At 37.5% G+C, this 17,938-nt stretch overlaps 2 protein-coding genes and 1 pseudogene across 4 annotated transcripts; 2 read left to right on the plus strand and 1 right to left on the minus strand.

Annotated features, from left to right (window-relative positions):
- LOC107592293 (28S ribosomal protein S31, mitochondrial-like) overlaps positions 1–3,670 on the minus strand; it is a 5,622-nt pseudogene extending 1,952 nt beyond the window's left edge.
- A 1,977-nt stretch (positions 3,671–5,647) lies between these two features.
- Positions 5,648–8,962, plus strand: LOC107592363 (mitochondrial ornithine transporter 1-like). The gene is made up of 5 exons (XM_016281864.1): positions 5,648–6,018; positions 6,614–6,699; positions 7,275–7,533; positions 8,492–8,629; positions 8,749–8,962. Exons 1-5 carry the CDS (start codon positions 5,963–5,965, stop codon positions 8,960–8,962), a joined length of 753 nt encoding a protein of 250 aa, XP_016137350.1. The 5' UTR covers positions 5,648–5,962.
- A 4,684-nt stretch (positions 8,963–13,646) lies between these two features.
- On the plus strand, positions 13,647–17,240 carry LOC107592396 (mannose-P-dolichol utilization defect 1 protein-like). 3 transcript variants are annotated; one of them, XM_016281898.1, is made up of 9 exons: positions 13,647–13,792; positions 14,023–14,189; positions 14,440–14,505; positions 14,632–14,764; positions 14,879–14,964; positions 15,072–15,190; positions 15,323–15,433; positions 16,335–16,486; positions 17,087–17,240. In XM_016281898.1, the coding sequence occupies exons 2-8, from the start codon at positions 14,078–14,080 to the stop codon at positions 16,479–16,481; spliced, it is 774 nt and encodes a 257-aa protein (XP_016137384.1). In that variant the 5' UTR covers positions 13,647–13,792; positions 14,023–14,077; the 3' UTR covers positions 16,482–16,486; positions 17,087–17,240. The 3 variants fall into 3 exon arrangements, with proteins under 3 accessions (XP_016137384.1, XP_016137383.1, XP_016137382.1); XM_016281897.1 differs by lacking the exon at positions 13,647–13,792 and adding an exon at positions 13,804–13,897; XM_016281896.1 differs by lacking the exon at positions 13,647–13,792 and having other exon boundaries at positions 13,804–14,189.
- Positions 17,241–17,938: the final 698 nt, after the last annotated feature.

Below are 17,938 nucleotides of genomic sequence, written 5' to 3' on the forward strand. Positions count from 1 at the left end.
GGGGGAACGATTCATCTAGGTGCTTCTCCAGGAACACGTGCTCGTGGAAGGGCACACTCGCCTCCTCCTCTAGGCCTAAAAAAGTTGCATGATGTGCCAGAAGACAAGATTAAGAAAAGGTACAGAATTAAAAACAGAAAGATGGATGCAACCTATTCTTACAGTGGAACTCACCAGCCTCATTGTTGATTGGATATTGCCAAAGTTTGTCCTCTTTGGTCCACTGGATCATCTCCTCAAAGCCATTTCGAGGTATCTGATTTGTTGCCTGGACAATTTGATTAGCTAGATCAATGTCCCAAAGAGTAGGGCCTGAAATTCAGAGCAGCGAACAGGACAGGCTAAGTAACACTCTGTTTCACAGGGACATACTCAAATGTGCCAGCTGCAAGGTGTTAATGCCATAAAACAGAACTTCTCCTTACCCAAATCTGACAATGTGTCTTGCTCAGCACCTGCAGCAAAGAGGTTCAACCTCTTACTAGTGAAAGGACTCTTCCTTTAGAAAAAAAATAACCAAGGTTAGTGGAAAAATGTTTTGTATTTAAAAAAAAGGACATTTCAGGGACGTTTTTTTTTTTTTACCTTCTACGGACTCCATCAAGTTCACTGGTAATGCCTCTGTCTTGAGTATATCCCTTTCCGTCATCGTCAAAACTAATCTGACTGGTAGGTCTGACGTTTGATCTGCCATTCGGCCTCTTTCCGACTTTCATATCGGCAATTATGTGTCTGAAAGTTTTGAGATGATACCACATAATTGTTCTAACACATGCACTAATGTTACACTTTATTTACACATTTACACAGGAAGGTCCATATTTGTATTCACTAATAAAACATCACTTTTACAACATGCATTTTTATGCAATTAAAATTAGGGATGCACCGATATGAAAATTTTGGCCGATACCGATAACTGATTATTCTTTATTTTTGAAAGCCGATAACCGATATGTTGGCCGATAAATCTATATCCAAATTGTTATATACTTTTTGAGAGCCTGATTACAAAAAAGGTCTCATCATTAAAAGCCACATCCCAAACACTTCAACATAAGCAGCCTAGTTTGAATGGTGTACGTTTTAAAAATATTTTTACTCTCCCATTACCAAATTTAGTCATAAAAAAGCCTTACAAATAAATAAAATTATGCATAAATAATGCAAACAAGTCACTGGACATCATTACACGTGTAAAGAATCAAAATGAATGCGCCATAGATCAATAAAACGGAATAGCCTCTGCACGGACAATAATGATTTTAATTACTAAACCATATTGTTGATGAAAATAATAAGAGAAAAATACAAGTGGTTGTCGTTATTAATAATATATCAATGATTTTGAAAAAGTAACAAATGAATACCACTGTTTTAAATAGCAGCCGATGAGCTGCGCGTGCTGAAGCTGAAGAGCTGAATGAACACGGTAAACTGAAGCGTTTTGCTGGCAGCTTATTTAACTCAAGGAAATGCATCCTGAGATTAATATTAATACAACATAAACATAATATTACAACTTATATATGTACAAAATGACGCAGTTATTGCATGCTATAGTCAGAATGTGTGATCCTGTTGTGGATGCGCTCTTCCCATAACAACGCGCTGAAACACGGCAACTAAACCCAAAGAATTCACAACGTTTTATTATAATAATGTTCTCATTAGAATACACGACATTCCCAATCATAGTTATTAATGTTGTGCACTGCTGTTTGAGCTGCGTGTGCTGAGCTAAAGATGATCACCGTTAAACTGAAGCGCTCTTTTAACTTAACCAAACGCATTCTATATGAGATAAATCAGATATACATCAAATAAACACAATATTACAATGTACAATTGCACAAAAGGCTGCAAACGAACAGCGCGCATCTGAAGTGTCTCTGAAGGAAATAATGCATTATTTATCGGCTTTAAGATATCGGCCAAATTTTCTTATCAGGCCGATACCGATAACAGAAAAAATGAGCCGATATGGGCCGATACCGATATGGTGGCCGATATATCGTGCATCCCTAATTAAAATCACAAAGCAGGTCTCGGACTTTATCCATCGGTTGTTGACTGAACGGTGGCAGATATGAATGCGAGTCGTAGTCGATTGTTATAAAAGGGGTGGGGTTTAAGCAGACTAAATGAATGGAGAAGTCAGGCACACATCAACAGAAGTCTGGTGTTTCAATGGAAGATCAAACTTTGACATTCTGATTAAAAATATCAAGCTCAAGTTTATTTTTTAAAATGTAACCTACACATAGATGTATTGTTTACAATATGTTTAATAAGAAGCGTTTAGGAAATGGATTTCAGTTTCATGCCAACTTTAATACACACAACATCTGAAATGAGCCCTACCCTAAGTCTGCTCTCCTCTCCTCTGGGTGTCAGGTATGGCTTCATGTTTCCTCAGCTGCTTAAGGAGCTCTAACTCTGCCTGATGTCTGTTCGGCAGGGTGGATGCGGCAGCAGAGACCGCAGCAACCAGCGCTGGATTCAAGGTCCCACTAAAGTACAGAAAAATGTTGCTACTTTCACTTCAGAATGGATGCACTGTTTGCTAGTCAGAAATCAAAATTATATCATAATATTCTTAATTCCTTAATCTGAATATTGTGATTTAGCTCTCAGTGTAAACATGTATGGAATTGCTGTTATCGTAGGCATTTCAGTGTCAGCATTACCACTTTGTGAATTAATTATGCTTGTATGTATGTATAACTCACTGCTGTTGTGAACCCTCAGCTGCGGCACGCTGGAACATGCTGTGTGTGCTTTCCACGAGCTCTTGGTCGGGCCTCTCACTCATTCTTGGAGTCTTTGAGGGTCTTATTTTACGTACGGTTGTGACCTCCACCTTCATTGCCCCAAGTAGCTCCAAAAGACTCTCCTTCCCACTTTTTGTCTTTTCAAGCTGTTTGCTGCACTCAGGTTTAACCTCTGGTTCGGTCTCTAACTGTGATGTCAATGTTGCATTTGAAATGTCAGTGCCCTCATTCATTTCTGTGTTCCTCTGCCCATCAGTGTTAACCTCTGCATTCACCTCATTCTCTTCTGGTGTCTTTCCTTTGTCTTCTGACAGGGATGTGGAGCTCTCTTTATTTTCACTAAAATAGATGCTACTGGTTCCTAATGGCCTTGCTGTGCATGGGGCCCTAAAATAAAGAAATTAGATAAAAGATCAAATTCATAATTTAAAACAAAAACATCCGAATTTGGATAATTTCTGTTAAACATTTTAAAATAATTAACATACGGGCTGGAAGGTATATTTAATATACATTGCAAACACATAATCAACACGCAAATGGAACATTCTGCAGGTTAATCAAGTGGTACTTTATTCTGCCATTTGAGATCTTTAAATTCCAGGTTGAGACTTTAACTGACATAAACATAACTCAATCTCATCAGAGCTGTCACCCTGTCAGGTTCTTAGATCTGTAACTTAGCAGGTAACAGGGCCGAAACTCTCCCTCTCTTTACATTTTGTGGAAGGTAAAGTTAATCGTGTATTGTGCGTATGAATGCATCTATTTCGAACCTGATTAATATTCATTAACAATCTTCTGTACATGATTGCCCCTCTCAGAAGACCTCAATGTAGTCCATGCACGTTTCCATGCGCAGCACAATCAACTGTCCGGCTGGCGCCTGAGACGTATAAAAGTTCCGGGCGCCTTTCTGCATCGACTAAAGGGAACTTACGTCTCATTTGTCACTTTTTACCAGTGATTAAACATTCAGCGATTTTATCAGTTTTAATCTGTCTGTATCACATACATTGCTTTAGGATAATTAAATCGGATTGCAACAGGAAAAGGGAACCGTTCATAAACTTGTCCAGGGGAGGGGTCTGCCGCTACCGCTGTCAAGCTCCATCCCGGCTTCAGAACAGTTCGTCTCTAAGAACTGTTTCAAAAAATGATTCATTTAATCTTTTACGACACGACGTAATTACATCATCACGTGAACCTTGACATCATGGCGTGGCATTTTACCTGCTTTACAACGTTTCCATAATGCGTTTTTACGTTTTATTGCTTTATTAATAAGGCGTTCACTGTAATTGGATGTGAGCGTTTATTAAAACCAGCTTTTATTTTGCACCATCAGTCAATTTCATATACTTCAGTTCAGTCATCGAATCTTGATTCATAACGAATCTGAATTCGTAACTGTATAACTTAGCATACTACCGTTACTATTATAGCTGTGTCTCATTTAGAAGGCTGCACCCTCTGGAGGTCGCATCCTCTGTAGGATGCATAAACGAAGTGTCCTCAACCTAGAATTAAACCAGACGGCCTTCGTAGGACAGGCGTTAAAACTACAAACATGGCGGATGTGCGCGACCGGCAGGTAGAGAGGCTTAGAAAAATGGGTTTGAGTTATTAATATTCAACATTTAACCTGGTAAAAAATATTTATTTAATGTTATCTGTGTTATATTTCATCTGCAACAGCAATGTAAACTTTTATAAACATCCGTTTGGTCGTTAACTTTTAAATGCATCATTATGCATAAAATATGAGCAGAGTTCTGGGCATGAAAGACCCACGACTGGCAGATCACTGTGCTACTTCTTTTCTCTCCAATATGGTAGGAAGTTAAATGAAATGCAATGTGGAGGATGTAAACTGTGACAAGATGATTGACAGGCCAGTTTACAGTGACAGGGTGCCTGTATCTATGCGACAGAGCGTCCGTTAAAGACACAGTTGTGTGATGTGATAGTATGTCCCAAAGCTTGCCTACTCTTCTCTACTTGCTTTTCTGAAATGAGACAGCCTCGATGACGTATGCAGCCTTCTAAATGAGACACAGCTTATGTTTGCCATGGAAAGACGCCCTGCCTCTCAATGTTCATACTATCCATCCTAAATAGTATGTGAGAATAGAATAAGTGTGTCCCAAAGCATAGTATGTTGAAAAGAGTATGCCAAAAGTCCCCGGATGGTCTTCTATTTCAGGTCGATTTTTGAAGTGTGGATCCTGTGCACACTCTAATGGCTAATATTGCCCACAATCCATTGCGCTTTGGTGAAGGATTCTGTCCAGAACTACAAACCCGAATAAAACGCGTTAAAACTACAAACATGGCGGATGTGCGCGACCGGCAGGTAGAGAGGCTTAGAAAAATGGGTTTGAGTTATTAATATTCAACATTTAACCTGGTAAAAAATATTTATTTAATGTTATCTGTGTTATATTTCATCTGCAACAGCAATGTAAACTTTTATAAACATCCGTTTGGTCGTTAACTTTTAAATGCATCATTATGCATAAAATATGAGCAGAGTTCTGGGCATGAAAGACCCACGACTGGCAGATCACTGTGCTACTTCTTTTCTCTCCAATATGGTAGGAAGTTAAATGAAATGCAATGTGGAGGATGTTACCAGTGACAAGATGATTGACAGGCCAGTTTACAGTGACAGGGTGCCTGTATCTATGCGACAGAGCGTCCGTTAAAGACGCAGTTGTGTGATGTGATAGTATGTCCCAAAGCTTGCCTACTCTTCTACTACACACTCAAACGTGTGGACTTCTTCTTCACCAAAAGAGTACATACTTTAAGGGCGTGGTATAAGTAGGCACATTGAGACGCAGCAAGGGTAAAAGCAGTAAGAGCACTATGCTAGTATGCACAAGGCCGTCCTTAGGGGGGTGCAACTGGTGCGGTCGCACCGGGCCCCGCGCTTGAGGGGGCCCCGCGGCGAACATTAGCTTCATCCACGGTTCATCGAGAACTGATCGGACTGATTTAGGTCATTTCGTGACCGAATCGTTTGGGAATTGTTCAAGCGATTCATTGAAAAGATCCGACTCATTTGAACGATTCGTTCACGAACCAGACATCGCTACATCCCGAACGGGGCTTTACATACGGATCCCTTTCGAGAGGTCATGACTCATCTGTTCGCAAAGGTTGCAGTTCAGTAAGGATCCAGCATGAACCAAACAATCTCGCTACATATTTTCGTTGTAAGCGTTTTCGTGAAAAAAAGGTAAGCATGCTTGGTGAATGCTTATTGAGAAATCTAAATTGTCACAGTTACTTTTTTAGCTGTTCAGTCTCGCTATTCAGTGTTCAGTTCAGGTGATGCAAAAACACGTCCGTCTGTAACCAGCAGTTTTTGGTGCTACTTTATTTTGCATCACATAAAAGACAACCACATAATGGCAAAAACAATTGTTGCATCAGAAAGGCGTTTCTACCGAAAATAATCGCTGTGGTTGAAGAGCATGGCTTTGTGTGAGTTTTTCAAAACAACATCTGTGACTTGTGACTTTCTCCAGTCGGCGAACTTTGTTACTACATGAAACTTGAGATTCAGCTCCATGCTGTCTGCTTATGTAACTTTACACAGTTATGTACAACGTATTAGTTATACTTCAAACGTTATAGTTATACTTCAATACTTCAAATTCTGAGTGTTAAGGACCGTCTGTGGTTTGGTAAGCATGATTTTTTTGTAAGTTTGGGATTACGTAGGGGTTTACTTTCTAAAAAAACTAAATAAACTTACAATGATGAACAAAGTTTTAAGTATACTGATTTTCTTTTCTCTGTCTCATCTTTTGCACAGATCTTTGATTTAGGGTTTTGTTGGAGCGCTTGGCATATTTCACCATGGCACCACATCCTGTGGTTCAGGCAATAATAGACCTCTCTGCCGGGGCTATAGGTAACTTCACCTAACATCAGGGCCGTTCTGGGGGACTATCGGGAACATTATCCTGGGCCCTATGATGATAGAGTGGGATACACTTTATTTCAGCACCATCTGTATTAAATCCTTTCTTTTGTCAGTTCTTATCTGACCTTTGAGCGGTGTGTTTTTGCTTACCCCTGTGGTTTCACAGTCCGGACCCATTGTCTCAGCAGTCCCACACACAGACACAGACAGAGACAGAGACAGACAGACCTATTCTGTCTGGCTTAGATCGTACTGATAGATGAGTGAGGACGTTTGTAGTGTGTGATACTGTTTGTGGATTAGTTGTAGATCATTGCTTCATAACCCTTAAAACACATTTTTATTGGAACTTTATTTTATTGTTATTTCAAACCATATCCAAGTTATTATACCAAAATACAAGCCAATTAAAGTTTGTAACTAAAGAAAGGGCAACACACAGACACATATATGTGTATAATGATGATTGAAGGGGAATGATTTCACTCCTACATTCCATTTGTTTCATTAACAAGAGAAAAAGCTCATCACTCTCTGTTCTCCCACTTCTCTTTCCTCTTTAGGGGGCACAGCTTGTGTACTTAGTGGTCAACCTTTGGACACGGCTAAGGTGAAAATGCAGACATTCCCCACTTTATACAGAGGCTTTGTGCACTGCTTTGTGTCTACATACAGACAGGTGGGCCTTCGAGGGCTGTATCAAGGTACCACACCGGCCCTCATGGCCAACATTGCGGAGAACTCTGTGCTCTTCATGTGCTATGGCTTTTGCCAAGAGGTGGTTCGCTTCGTCTCTGGTCAGGAGAAAGGGGCTGTGCTCAGGCAAGTTCAGTTTGTATTATGAATAGTACATTTACATTTATGCATTTTGGCAGGTGGTTTTATTCAAAGCGACTTACATTGCATTAAAGGTATACAATTTATGCATTCATGCATTCCCTGGAAATCAAAGCCATGACCTTGGAGTTTCTAGCACCATGCTCTACTGTTTGAATAGTATCTAGTATTTTCTGGAAGCTCCAAAACAAATGCATGACAGAAGGGTTTTGCTTCTAAAGTAGCCTTATGTTTTTCTTGAATTGAAATTAAATAATTCTAATAATAAATCTAATAAAGTTATTCCATTAGGATGTACATGTTCACATGATTATTTTTCCAAAATGACTTCAGATATTAGTTTAAATGTTAAAAACTTATTTTGTAGACATTTTTGAATAACTTTTCCTTAATGTGTATATTGCAAAACTTATTTGGGGGTAAACCGTTTTTTTTTTCCTTTTTTTTTTCTCTCTCTCTGATCAGATCATAGAGAATGCATTTATTTGATTATTATACAGTAAAACCAGAAATAATGTGAAATATTATTACAATTTAAAATAACTCTTTTCTATTTGAATATATTTTAAAATGTAATTTATTCTTGTGATGGCAAAGCTGAAATTTCAGAAACCATTACTCCAGTCTTCAGTGTCACATAATATTTTTGTGGAAACTGCGATACATTTTGAAAGTGAATGAATAGAAAGTTCAAAAGAACAGCATTTATTTTTTAAATCTTTTGTAACATTATAAATCACTTTATCACTTTTGATAACTTTGTGTATTTGTTGATTTGATCTGTATTAATTTGTATCCTTGTATTAATTTCTTTAAAAAAAAAAGTCATACCATAAACTTTTGGCACAGTAATGTGTATATACATATCATTATCACAATTTCATTAATTTTTGCTTATATTAACGCTTATTTTCAATGTGTGTGATTGTTTATTTCTGTTCAGTGACATGCAGAAAGCGTGCGCAGGCTCCGTGGCCTCAGTTTTCTCCTCTCTGGTCTTATGTCCCACTGAGCTGGTGAAGTGCCGACTGCAAGCTATGCATGAGATGGCCACATCTGGCAAGATCGCCCACAGTCAGAAGTAAAGCTTGAGCCATCCTTTCTGTGGATACTGCGCACATTTTTATTTACTTTTAAGTGCTAGTGTTACTCATGATATGAGTTACCTCCTTTCTCCTTACGTATGTCTGTGTTTTTCAGCACAGTTTGGTCAGTGATCAAGTCCATTATGCATAATGATGGTCCTGCAGGGTTCTTCCAGGGTTTAACCACTACAGTTGCCCGTGAGGTGCCTGGATATTTCTGTTTCTTTGGAGCATACGAGCTCTGTCGCTCTCTCTTTGCTGAGTACATGCACTGTGGCAAGGATGACATAGGTATGCAAACAGTTACAGTTTCTACACGTTATCTTTAAAATGACTAAATGATAACAGCATACTTTGTTTCTCATTTATTGATTGTTCTGGTATTTTCTGGTGTGTTTTTATTGAAATGGCGTACCTGAGTCAGTCATTAGGAGGACAAGGACAAACATTAAAATCAGTCTGTAATCAATTAACTCTTTGTTTTACATATAGTTGGTCATTCACTTTACTCAGTCGATAACGACAGAGATAGTATAAGGAGAAAGACACATACCTCTTGTAGGTAAAAAGTTAAGAATTTACCCATCAGAATTTTATTTAGTACTAAATTTGCATCTCATTTATGTATAGTGAAAATGACCTCAGAGGTCCTCACTATTAATGTTACTGTGAAATTGCTGCAGTGTTCGTATTATGGCTTGGTAGGTTGTTTTTAACATGTTTTGGAGTATTTTTCAAAAAAAATGTTTACACTGACGTATTAGAACTCTCCTTGTATGCCTCATTCACCACTCTCCTTGTTTTTCAACTAGTGTCTCACCCCTTTCGCTTTGCAGGTTCCACAGAGGCAACCGAAAATAATGTGTTTTTTTAACCTTAAACTGCATAAACACATTTCATTACACCGAATATACAAAATAATGTCCTTTTTAGCAGCATCATATGACCCCTTTAAGAGTTTTTATGGCCTTAAATTTGATACAACTAAATTTAAGACTTAAGGACCCGCGGAAATCCTGTCATATGTCCAACAGGGTGATAATAACCATGAGAATGCTATGGTGTGTCTCTTACTTGTCTTTGAAGGGAGTCCCCCAAACAAGAAGGTAATATTTACAGTATGGCCCATTGATTAGACCCATCAGCGCCACTACGAAACTATAAAGGGCACCAACTACACCCACTGCTGCAAATAAAATGGACAGGAACATCTGAAATAGAAAATCCTTCATCAGAATGATTTAATTTATAAACGTAATACAAATATACAAGAAATTAATTCAGTCATGCAATCTTTATGAATTATTGTGTCTAAATTTTCCACATGTTCATTTTGAAGACATCTTAAGAACAATTTCCCAATCACACAACAACAACATGGCCGAAAAATTAACTCCTACAATTCTGTCACCATTCAGTGAGGTTGTCATCCAGTGATTCCTGTACAACTGTTTAGGTTCTTACAAGTCACAAACTGCAAATATTTGCAATGAGGGCACATTTTTCAAGCCACATGTCAGACGCTATAGATTTTTTGAAAACAGAGGAACCCTGTGTATTTTCAGACAAGTCTGTGCTTCACGCTAACAGGCACATGACATGTTCTTCACATCACATGTACTCAGTTACATTCTAAATACATTTATTTGTCTTTGTGTTAAGAGAAGATTCAGTCCACTACAAAAGTTCTTCCTTATGCATCTTTACAAAATATTTGTCAACACAATATTGATCTCACAACAGATCTAGAAACACATATCGGTAACGTGGGACTGAAATGGCCGGGCCGGGCCAGGCCCCTCTGAGCCCGCTCATAGCACAGACACTGGTCAAGCAAGTTATATAAGGCTTGTGTGTGTTCAGTTATGATTTTCTTGCTCTTTGTAACGTTACTTTACTTTAGAAGGTATTTGGGGTTCATTGCTATTTCCTGTCCTTTTTTTGTCTTAACACCTATTTTTCATTTGTCAATCAGTCGTTTTGTTTATAATCTTCTTTTGTTTGTGTTGTCATTTGTCAACTTTTGAGCATGCACATACATTTGATTTTTTTTCAGTTTGCTTAAAGTAAAATCTCTGCACTTGCGCTTCCATTTCTGAACTCTCTGAAAATGGAAGCTTTTTTTTATTTTTATCCCTAAACAGTAAAGGTGACAAATGCATCACTTTTCCTGGGCTTGTAAAGGTCCTGTGGACAATCCTCTTCATAACTGAATTTCTAAAGGATATTTATAAACTTCAGACTAAAAATAAAGTGCAAACTCACCCCACAGCGATTAGCACAACAACCCTGCTTTCCAGTCAGGTGAATGTGAAACGCTGGAATCAGCACCTGGAGGAGAGCGAGAGAGAATTATTTTAGATTTTCATCACTTTGTCATTTTGATAGAGTTTTGATTGACTCTAACACACAATAAATGTGTTTTGTACATTTACTGTGAAGCCCAAACTAAACCTAGAATCATCATATTGGCTACTCGCTATGATGCCTAAATAAAATTATAATTTTTATATAGTTCAACATTGCAATTAAACAAAACCAGACTTACCAGAATCCCCCCTCCAATCAGTCCTCCCATGTATTTGACCTCCTCAGTAATTTGTCCATTCTGTGCGTACTTTACATCCCAGCCAGGAAAAAACAGAATAATATTACATATTATGGATATGACTGCCAACGGGTACAGACCTGTCCCGACGCAAAGCGCACATTTTCCCGTACACATGCTGCAAGATGGGTATTATAATCCTGAAGTCAGGGAACAGCTGTAATCTCTACACTATTTTATGTAAAAAGCTCCAAGATAAAAAGAACTTGACAACAAGTTTGGTTATCGTCTCTGAGTCTCACACACAGCCTGAAGTTGTCTGTCTGCCAGAGTGCAGAGGTTTATATAAGCACTGCTAGTCATTTATTATTGAGTTAAGATAAGACCAGCCCATAGAATCCAGTTCCTCTAAACACACCCTGTCCAGAGAATCTATATCTAAACCATACAATATAAAATGTAATTGTTTTCTTAACTCTTGTTTCTTAGGTGTTTGTGATGTACAGTGTTAACCTTTTCAACTGTTTGTACATATAAACCTTTTAACCCAGAAGTCTCTGGAATTCACACAGGCTATTTTAATAAACAAAACAAGACTTTTAAATTAAAATAACCATCATCAAGCATTAAAAACTACAGCTTATAACCCATATATACAAATTTATGTTTCTATGCATTAAATTTCATTTTTGTAGGGATCTGTCACTCTGGTTGCCATAACACTCGTAAACAGTACATTTTTAATCATTCAGTTGCAGCATGTGTCAGATCTGACACAAAATAAATGAACTGTGGAGAGGTGTGTGTGTGTGTTGTATTCACTTCACTAAATTATGTTTGCACAGGGTGCTATAAAGAAAATGTACCGCGGGACTTTGGACTGTCTCTGTAGTAAGAGAAAAAAACCATGACGGTGACACTGCAAAGCAAATAGCTTTATCTAAAAAACGATTTGCTATTTCCTTTGCCAGTATAAAAGAGGACATTGCTGTCCAGCCTATTTATTTATTAACATATAATGATTCTGCTGTGGTAAACCTGTTTTATTTAATTCAAGAAAGTTCCCATGTTTTTGTGTTAAGATTTCCATTAAAGGAGTTAAACAAATTTGCAATGAGTGATAGTAAACAGATTCTGTTTGTCACACAGTATGAATTAGTTTTTGATGTTCAGCGGAGTTTATGTTTGAGGAGAGGTGCAGTCATGGTTTATGGAAACACTGCAAGAACACGTCTCCTTTAAAGGCTTTTCCTGTCTGCCTATAACCCCTAATCCCAGCATACTAAAACATTCCGACTGACACACCCTATCAGCCAAGCCTTGGACAAAAAATGTGTTTGTCAAATGAAATGTTTCCATTGGGGTCACAATTCACACAAATCAGATTAGCACTCAGTTTCCCCTCAAAATTAACTTTGTGTTGTTGCCTGTTTAGAAAGTAAAAACAATTCTAAATGCACTTTCTATTTAAGCAAAATAGTCTTGTGAACATGCGAAAGTGTATCTTGTGTCTGTGCAAAGCATGAATGGTTGGTAACTGTTATTTTTTAGAACTGTCTAAACTGTCTCTTTTTAAGACGTATACTTCTTTTTGCTTCCTCTTTTTCGATATATAAGCTGGATGAAACTATCATTACTTTTTGAAGACTCTGAATGTACTTCTTTGTGTCTTGAGTTCTCCCCATGGTTGTGAAAAATGGTCCAATAACAGCACAGGTTGAACTACAGAGCAAAGTTGGTTGGAAAGAGACTTTATTAATTTTCATATTCTATTGCTTGCTCTCCAATGGTTAATATGCTTACACCCAATAATGAATGTTGTATTTGTACAACTTAAGAGGTTCATATGATAGGCAACACAAGCCAAACATGCACATGTGAAATCCACAGACAGTGTACTTTTACTGATAAATTGAAACATACTGAAATATGAGTTTAACATTTTAGGTAAAATAATGCTTCACTGAGTGTTTAGGGGAATAAATAGAAACTTTTGCTAATATAGCTGTAATTATAGTATGGTGAAAAACTGAAAATAATGTAAAGGAGCCACCGTAGGGTAACATGACCTCTTACCATGGACCAGTCATGTATTTTTTTTACAGAATGTATCAAATACATTTAATACCAATTGTTTTTTTAAAGTATCATTCATTCTTATTTTAAATGCATATTATTTCACTGTTTTATACTGCATTTAAAATGCATCTAATCAATTTAATACTCTCAAATTGAATAAAATATAATGACAAAAATGACAGAATCACAGTCAAAGAAATCCATCTGAAAGATCAACTATTCGAACTGTATATATATAAAAAAAAGATAAATGGCTGAATGAGCCTCGAGCGCCCCCTGTAGGAAAATATTTCCCACTTTTTTCGGCATACTGATGCCAAAAAATGTGCGTTATTTGCGTAAATACAAAAACGTCTAATTTGTGAAAACAGAAAAGGCGTTGATTGCAGTTAGTTAAACACTTTCAGGAAAAATGGGGCTCTCATTTCGGCAGCGGTGAAAACATCATGAGACAGCTGTTGCAGCAGTGACTAAACCATAGACTGTAAAGGACTAAACCCAGAGACGCCCCTCTAAAACTTCAACATCATTGGTGAGGCTTGCTTTGCTGTCCAACTAGAGACAGTTTTGGTGGACTTGACAAAATAAGACATGTTATGACAGGTCTTTAAAACATTCAAAAAAGTTTTGCTTATACGTAAGGAAAAAAGACCACCAAAAGTCACGTATTTAATTTCGGATGGCTAGTTAATTTAATCATGTGAATGGTTCTTTAATGGTGTCAAGCAATAAATGTAACTGACATTATTTTCCGTGCTGAAGATTTGCCTAGGTCCACGATAGCACGACCAGCGACAGGAATAACGTTACATGAACTATGGACACGTCTGATGAAGGAACAATGCGTCCTTTGAAAGAATTTTTACTAACTTTCTTCATGCCAGAAAAATGCTATGACCAGTTTTTCTTCTACTTCAACTTTATGCACGGTGAGAGACAGCTTTATCTCGAATAAACGTATGAGAATATCAGCGAATGTATTGCCTCCAAAACTATTTAATTTTACAATGGGTAAACTTTTACTGTTAGCATTTAACATTGATTTAACACATTACATTTACCACACAGATGACTGGTTGCATTGATGTTTAATGTTAGTCACAACTGACTGTTATTATCCAGTGCACTTGCCGACATAACAGAATATTTCTTTACTATTTATTCTGTATTGTTCTCTAGTACCCTGTCTGAAGATTGTTTTACGTAAGACTATGGGAATATTGATTTTGGTGGGAATTGTTATTGGTAAGTAGTCTATTTTACATCATATTTCATATCCTCCCAAGTTTAAGCTATTACTTTACATTTTCTCTGTTTTATATCTTGTGAGACTGTGTTTCATAGTATGTGTGAATCTACTTCTTCCCACAGCTCCACTCCCTCAGATCTGGAAAGTTCTTTGGTCTGGAAGTTCTAATGGACTGTGTCTGACCTCGATTTTTCTGGAGCTGTTGGCCATCTCTACACATGCAGCTTTCTGCTACACTCAGAACTTTCCCATTGGGTAAAACAGTGTTTGCATTAATGCTAAAAGCTTATATATACTGTAGATGAATATGCTAAGTCATGAATTTGTGTGTGTGTGTGTGTGTGTGTGTGTATGTGTATGTGTGTGCAGTGCCTGGGGGGAAATTTTGTTTGCATTGATCCAGATTGCTGTCCTGACTTTGCTTGTCCAGCACTACCGAGGGAAACCCATAAAAGGTTAGAAAAAGAGAAAAAAGAGAGGCTTAAACTGTATGACAAAAAGGTCCTTTTCATAATCTTCTAAGTGTTCTTATTTGAATGTTTGATTGGGGTTTTTCATGCAGGTTTATATTTTCTTGCTGTATACTGTGGCTTTATGTTCCTCCTGGCCTCACCTTTGACTCCTGTGTCAGTGGTTTGGACCCTGTATGAGTGGAATGTGCTGTTGGTTATTGCTGGCAGGGTGAGTCAGGACTTTGTACCCCCCCCCCCCCCCCCCCCCCCAAAATATGTATAGAGATGAGAATGTGTGTCTGTACGTTGTCTTTACAAAAACAAACCAAAAATACTTTTTTGTATTTTATGTTGTGTTTAGTTTTTCCAGGCAGGAAGTAACTTCAGATGGGGACACACAGGACAGTTGTCTGCGCTCTCTGTTTTCCTGAACTTTCTTGGCTCTCTGGGACGCATCTTCAGTTCCCTGCAGGTGCACACATGGTTACTTAACTTAAGGGGGACGTTGCATAGACTTCTGTTTTTTTTTTTTTTAAATAAAGCTAGTTATAAATACTGTAACCTAACCCTAACAGAAAACATTCTGCTTTTTTACCAAAAAACAAACAAATAAAAACTAAAAACTTATTTACTTTATGATTATGCTGTTTTTACAAACGGGGACATTTCTTAAAAGAAGGTTATGGGAGATTTTGTCAGATTTAGCTCACTTCTGCTTACAAATTTGTCCCCAGTAAGTACTGTAGGTACACAAACACATTATCACACACATTCAGGGCAGAAAGTACACTCATGCAAGAGAGACCAGGGTTGGTTGTACTATTCAAATGTCAATGTACTATTAGATAAATGATCACTTTCCCTAGCAGTGATTTTGTATGTTGGATTTATCAAAGTCCAAGTCTGAAACTCAAATAATTTGTGCATAAATTTCTATTTCTTTCTTTCTTTTTGACCTCTGTAATTTTTTATTAAAATATCATAATTCTTCTCCAATCATTCAACCGACGTATAGAATTAACTACAAAGTATCCTGCCCTACATTTTTCTGTTTCACTTGGACATACATTACAACATTGAAGAATAGGTCTGTTTCTACTTCTGTTACATTGAAACTTTAAAAGCAAAAAATAGTAAATAAGCTGTTTAATTGTTCTTAAAAGCTTACCCCATTGTGTCATGACATGCTCTGTTATTGGGGTATGTTGTCACCAAAGGTCAATGTTTAATGAACTGTGACTTTTTTGGGGGGCAGTAACAATGGAAATGTTTGATAGACATTTGTAAGATTTGACTGTGTTAATCAGATGTGTTAATATTTCCCATTACATTTTACTTTTCTCTTTTCATATAAAATCTCTCTCTTATTGTAGGACACAGGCCTTTCTCTCTTAACTCAGATGTATGTTGTGGCCTGCTGTTGCAGTGGGGTAATACTAGCACAGGTCCTGATGTACTGGAATAAATGCGTGACAAACAGCCAGAAAGAAGGACAAGAGGAGAAAGACAAGGCTGAATAAAAGAGGTGAAATAAACTCTGCTTGATAAAGGGTTTCCGTTGTTTGGACTATTGAGGTTCACTCAGTGCGAGGATTCAGAAGTGAAATTTTCAACCCTTTTGTGGTGAAAATCAGATAAATAGTCAGTAATTGCTTGATTATTTCCAGATTTTAAAATGTAACTACAAACACATACTTCTTGCTAATTTAACTTACACATTTTTTCTTAAATTAGCACTTTCGTACTGATATCAAATACATATTGGGGTAATTCAGCTAAAGAAAACGGAATATTTGGCTGACGTGGAATGTACTAATCAAACTGTATTTATTTTCTTGGATAAATGCTGTACAAATAGGATGTATTTATCATTTTGTTTAAATAAGGGGAAATGAACGTCACAAGGCCAATTTACAAGTCCGCCTCTGTGTGGCAGTAGTTATTTAGCTCAAGCGAGCTTGTGAATGTTGCAATAAAGCCCCACTAGGTGACAGAAGAGCATTTTTTTTACTCTTTACATTATTGTGTACTGTTGAACTTCTACTGTCCATGCAGATTCTGTTACTATATCACTGTAAATACATGTTGTTCACTATTTTTCTCTTTCTTTCTGTCACTTGGTCAGATACCGTTTTGCTTTCTTGGATTTACACTTCAGAATGTGTGTGCACTCCCGGAAAAGAGGTTGTGAATCATTAAATGTCTCATGAAATGTTTGTAATTTCACTTTTCAGTCCTTAGATGTGATTTCATTTCTTTTTATTTATTTATGCCATACACTGCACATTTTCAGACATCTTTTTCTGTAATAAAGTATTATTCTGATCATTAAAGCTCCTTTAACATGTTATTATTTCTTTTTACATAATCATTTTTTCTCATGTTGAGTGAAAGTTTCTTTGGGATTAGTAGGGAAGTCAACAAGTAGTTTAAAGGTATTGAAATGACAGGCAGCGTGTCCCCCGGTGTTGCTTAGGCGCTGTGTTGACGCTGTTGTGTGGTTTGTTTGTTGGGTCTTGTTGTGTAGTCCTGGCTCTGTCTGCTTTGTGGGAGGTCTTCTCTGCGGGGCTGTGTGTGTTTCCGGAGCAATGAAAACTCACTGAAACATGAGTCATAAAGCGTGTGTGCATCCGTGTGATTTGCTCCTTATCTACCTGTCTGACAGTTCTCAGTCTACCATCATAATGATCTAATCTGCGTGTCTGTGTGGAAACGCCACACTGTGTGTGTGTGTGTGTGTGTGTGTGTGGTGTTTGCCCTGCAAATGAGGTTCTGAAAGAATCGTGTGTGTTTGTGTGTGAGGACATGAAAGAATTACGTTGAAGAAAGTGATTTACTTATATTTTCCATATTTACGACTTCTACGGATTCCAATTGTGTGTCTGTATTATCAGAGCACTTTGATGTGTGTTGTTTGATTGTGTGTGATAAGCAGCCCATTGATGCAGTTCTTCTGCATATCTGAAGAATGAGGTCT

Source organism: Sinocyclocheilus grahami, unplaced genomic scaffold (assembly GCF_001515645.1).
Source record: "Sinocyclocheilus grahami isolate Dianchi unplaced genomic scaffold, SAMN03320097.WGS_v1.1 scaffold152.1, whole genome shotgun sequence".
In the NCBI taxonomy this organism is placed as follows: Eukaryota; Metazoa; Chordata; class Actinopteri; order Cypriniformes; family Cyprinidae; genus Sinocyclocheilus; species Sinocyclocheilus grahami.

Coding starts and splice junctions, on each gene's coding strand:
- LOC107592363 (XM_016281864.1), top strand. CDS start 5,963: ATGAACCAAACAATCTCGCTACATATTTTCGTTGTAAGCGTTTTCGTG. Junction 6,019..6,613: donor AGCGTTTTCGTGAAAAAAAG/GTAAGCATGCTT, acceptor TCTTTGATTTAG/GGTTTTGTTGGAGCGCTTGG. Junction 6,700..7,274: donor CCTCTCTGCCGGGGCTATAG/GTAACTTCACCT, acceptor TTTCCTCTTTAG/GGGGCACAGCTTGTGTACTT.
- LOC107592396 (XM_016281898.1), top strand. CDS start 14,078: ATGGACACGTCTGATGAAGGAACAATGCGTCCTTTGAAAGAATTTTTA. Junction 14,190..14,439: donor CTACTTCAACTTTATGCACG/GTGAGAGACAGC, acceptor ATTGTTCTCTAG/TACCCTGTCTGAAGATTGTT. Junction 15,191..15,322: donor TGTTGGTTATTGCTGGCAGG/GTGAGTCAGGAC, acceptor TGTTGTGTTTAG/TTTTTCCAGGCAGGAAGTAA.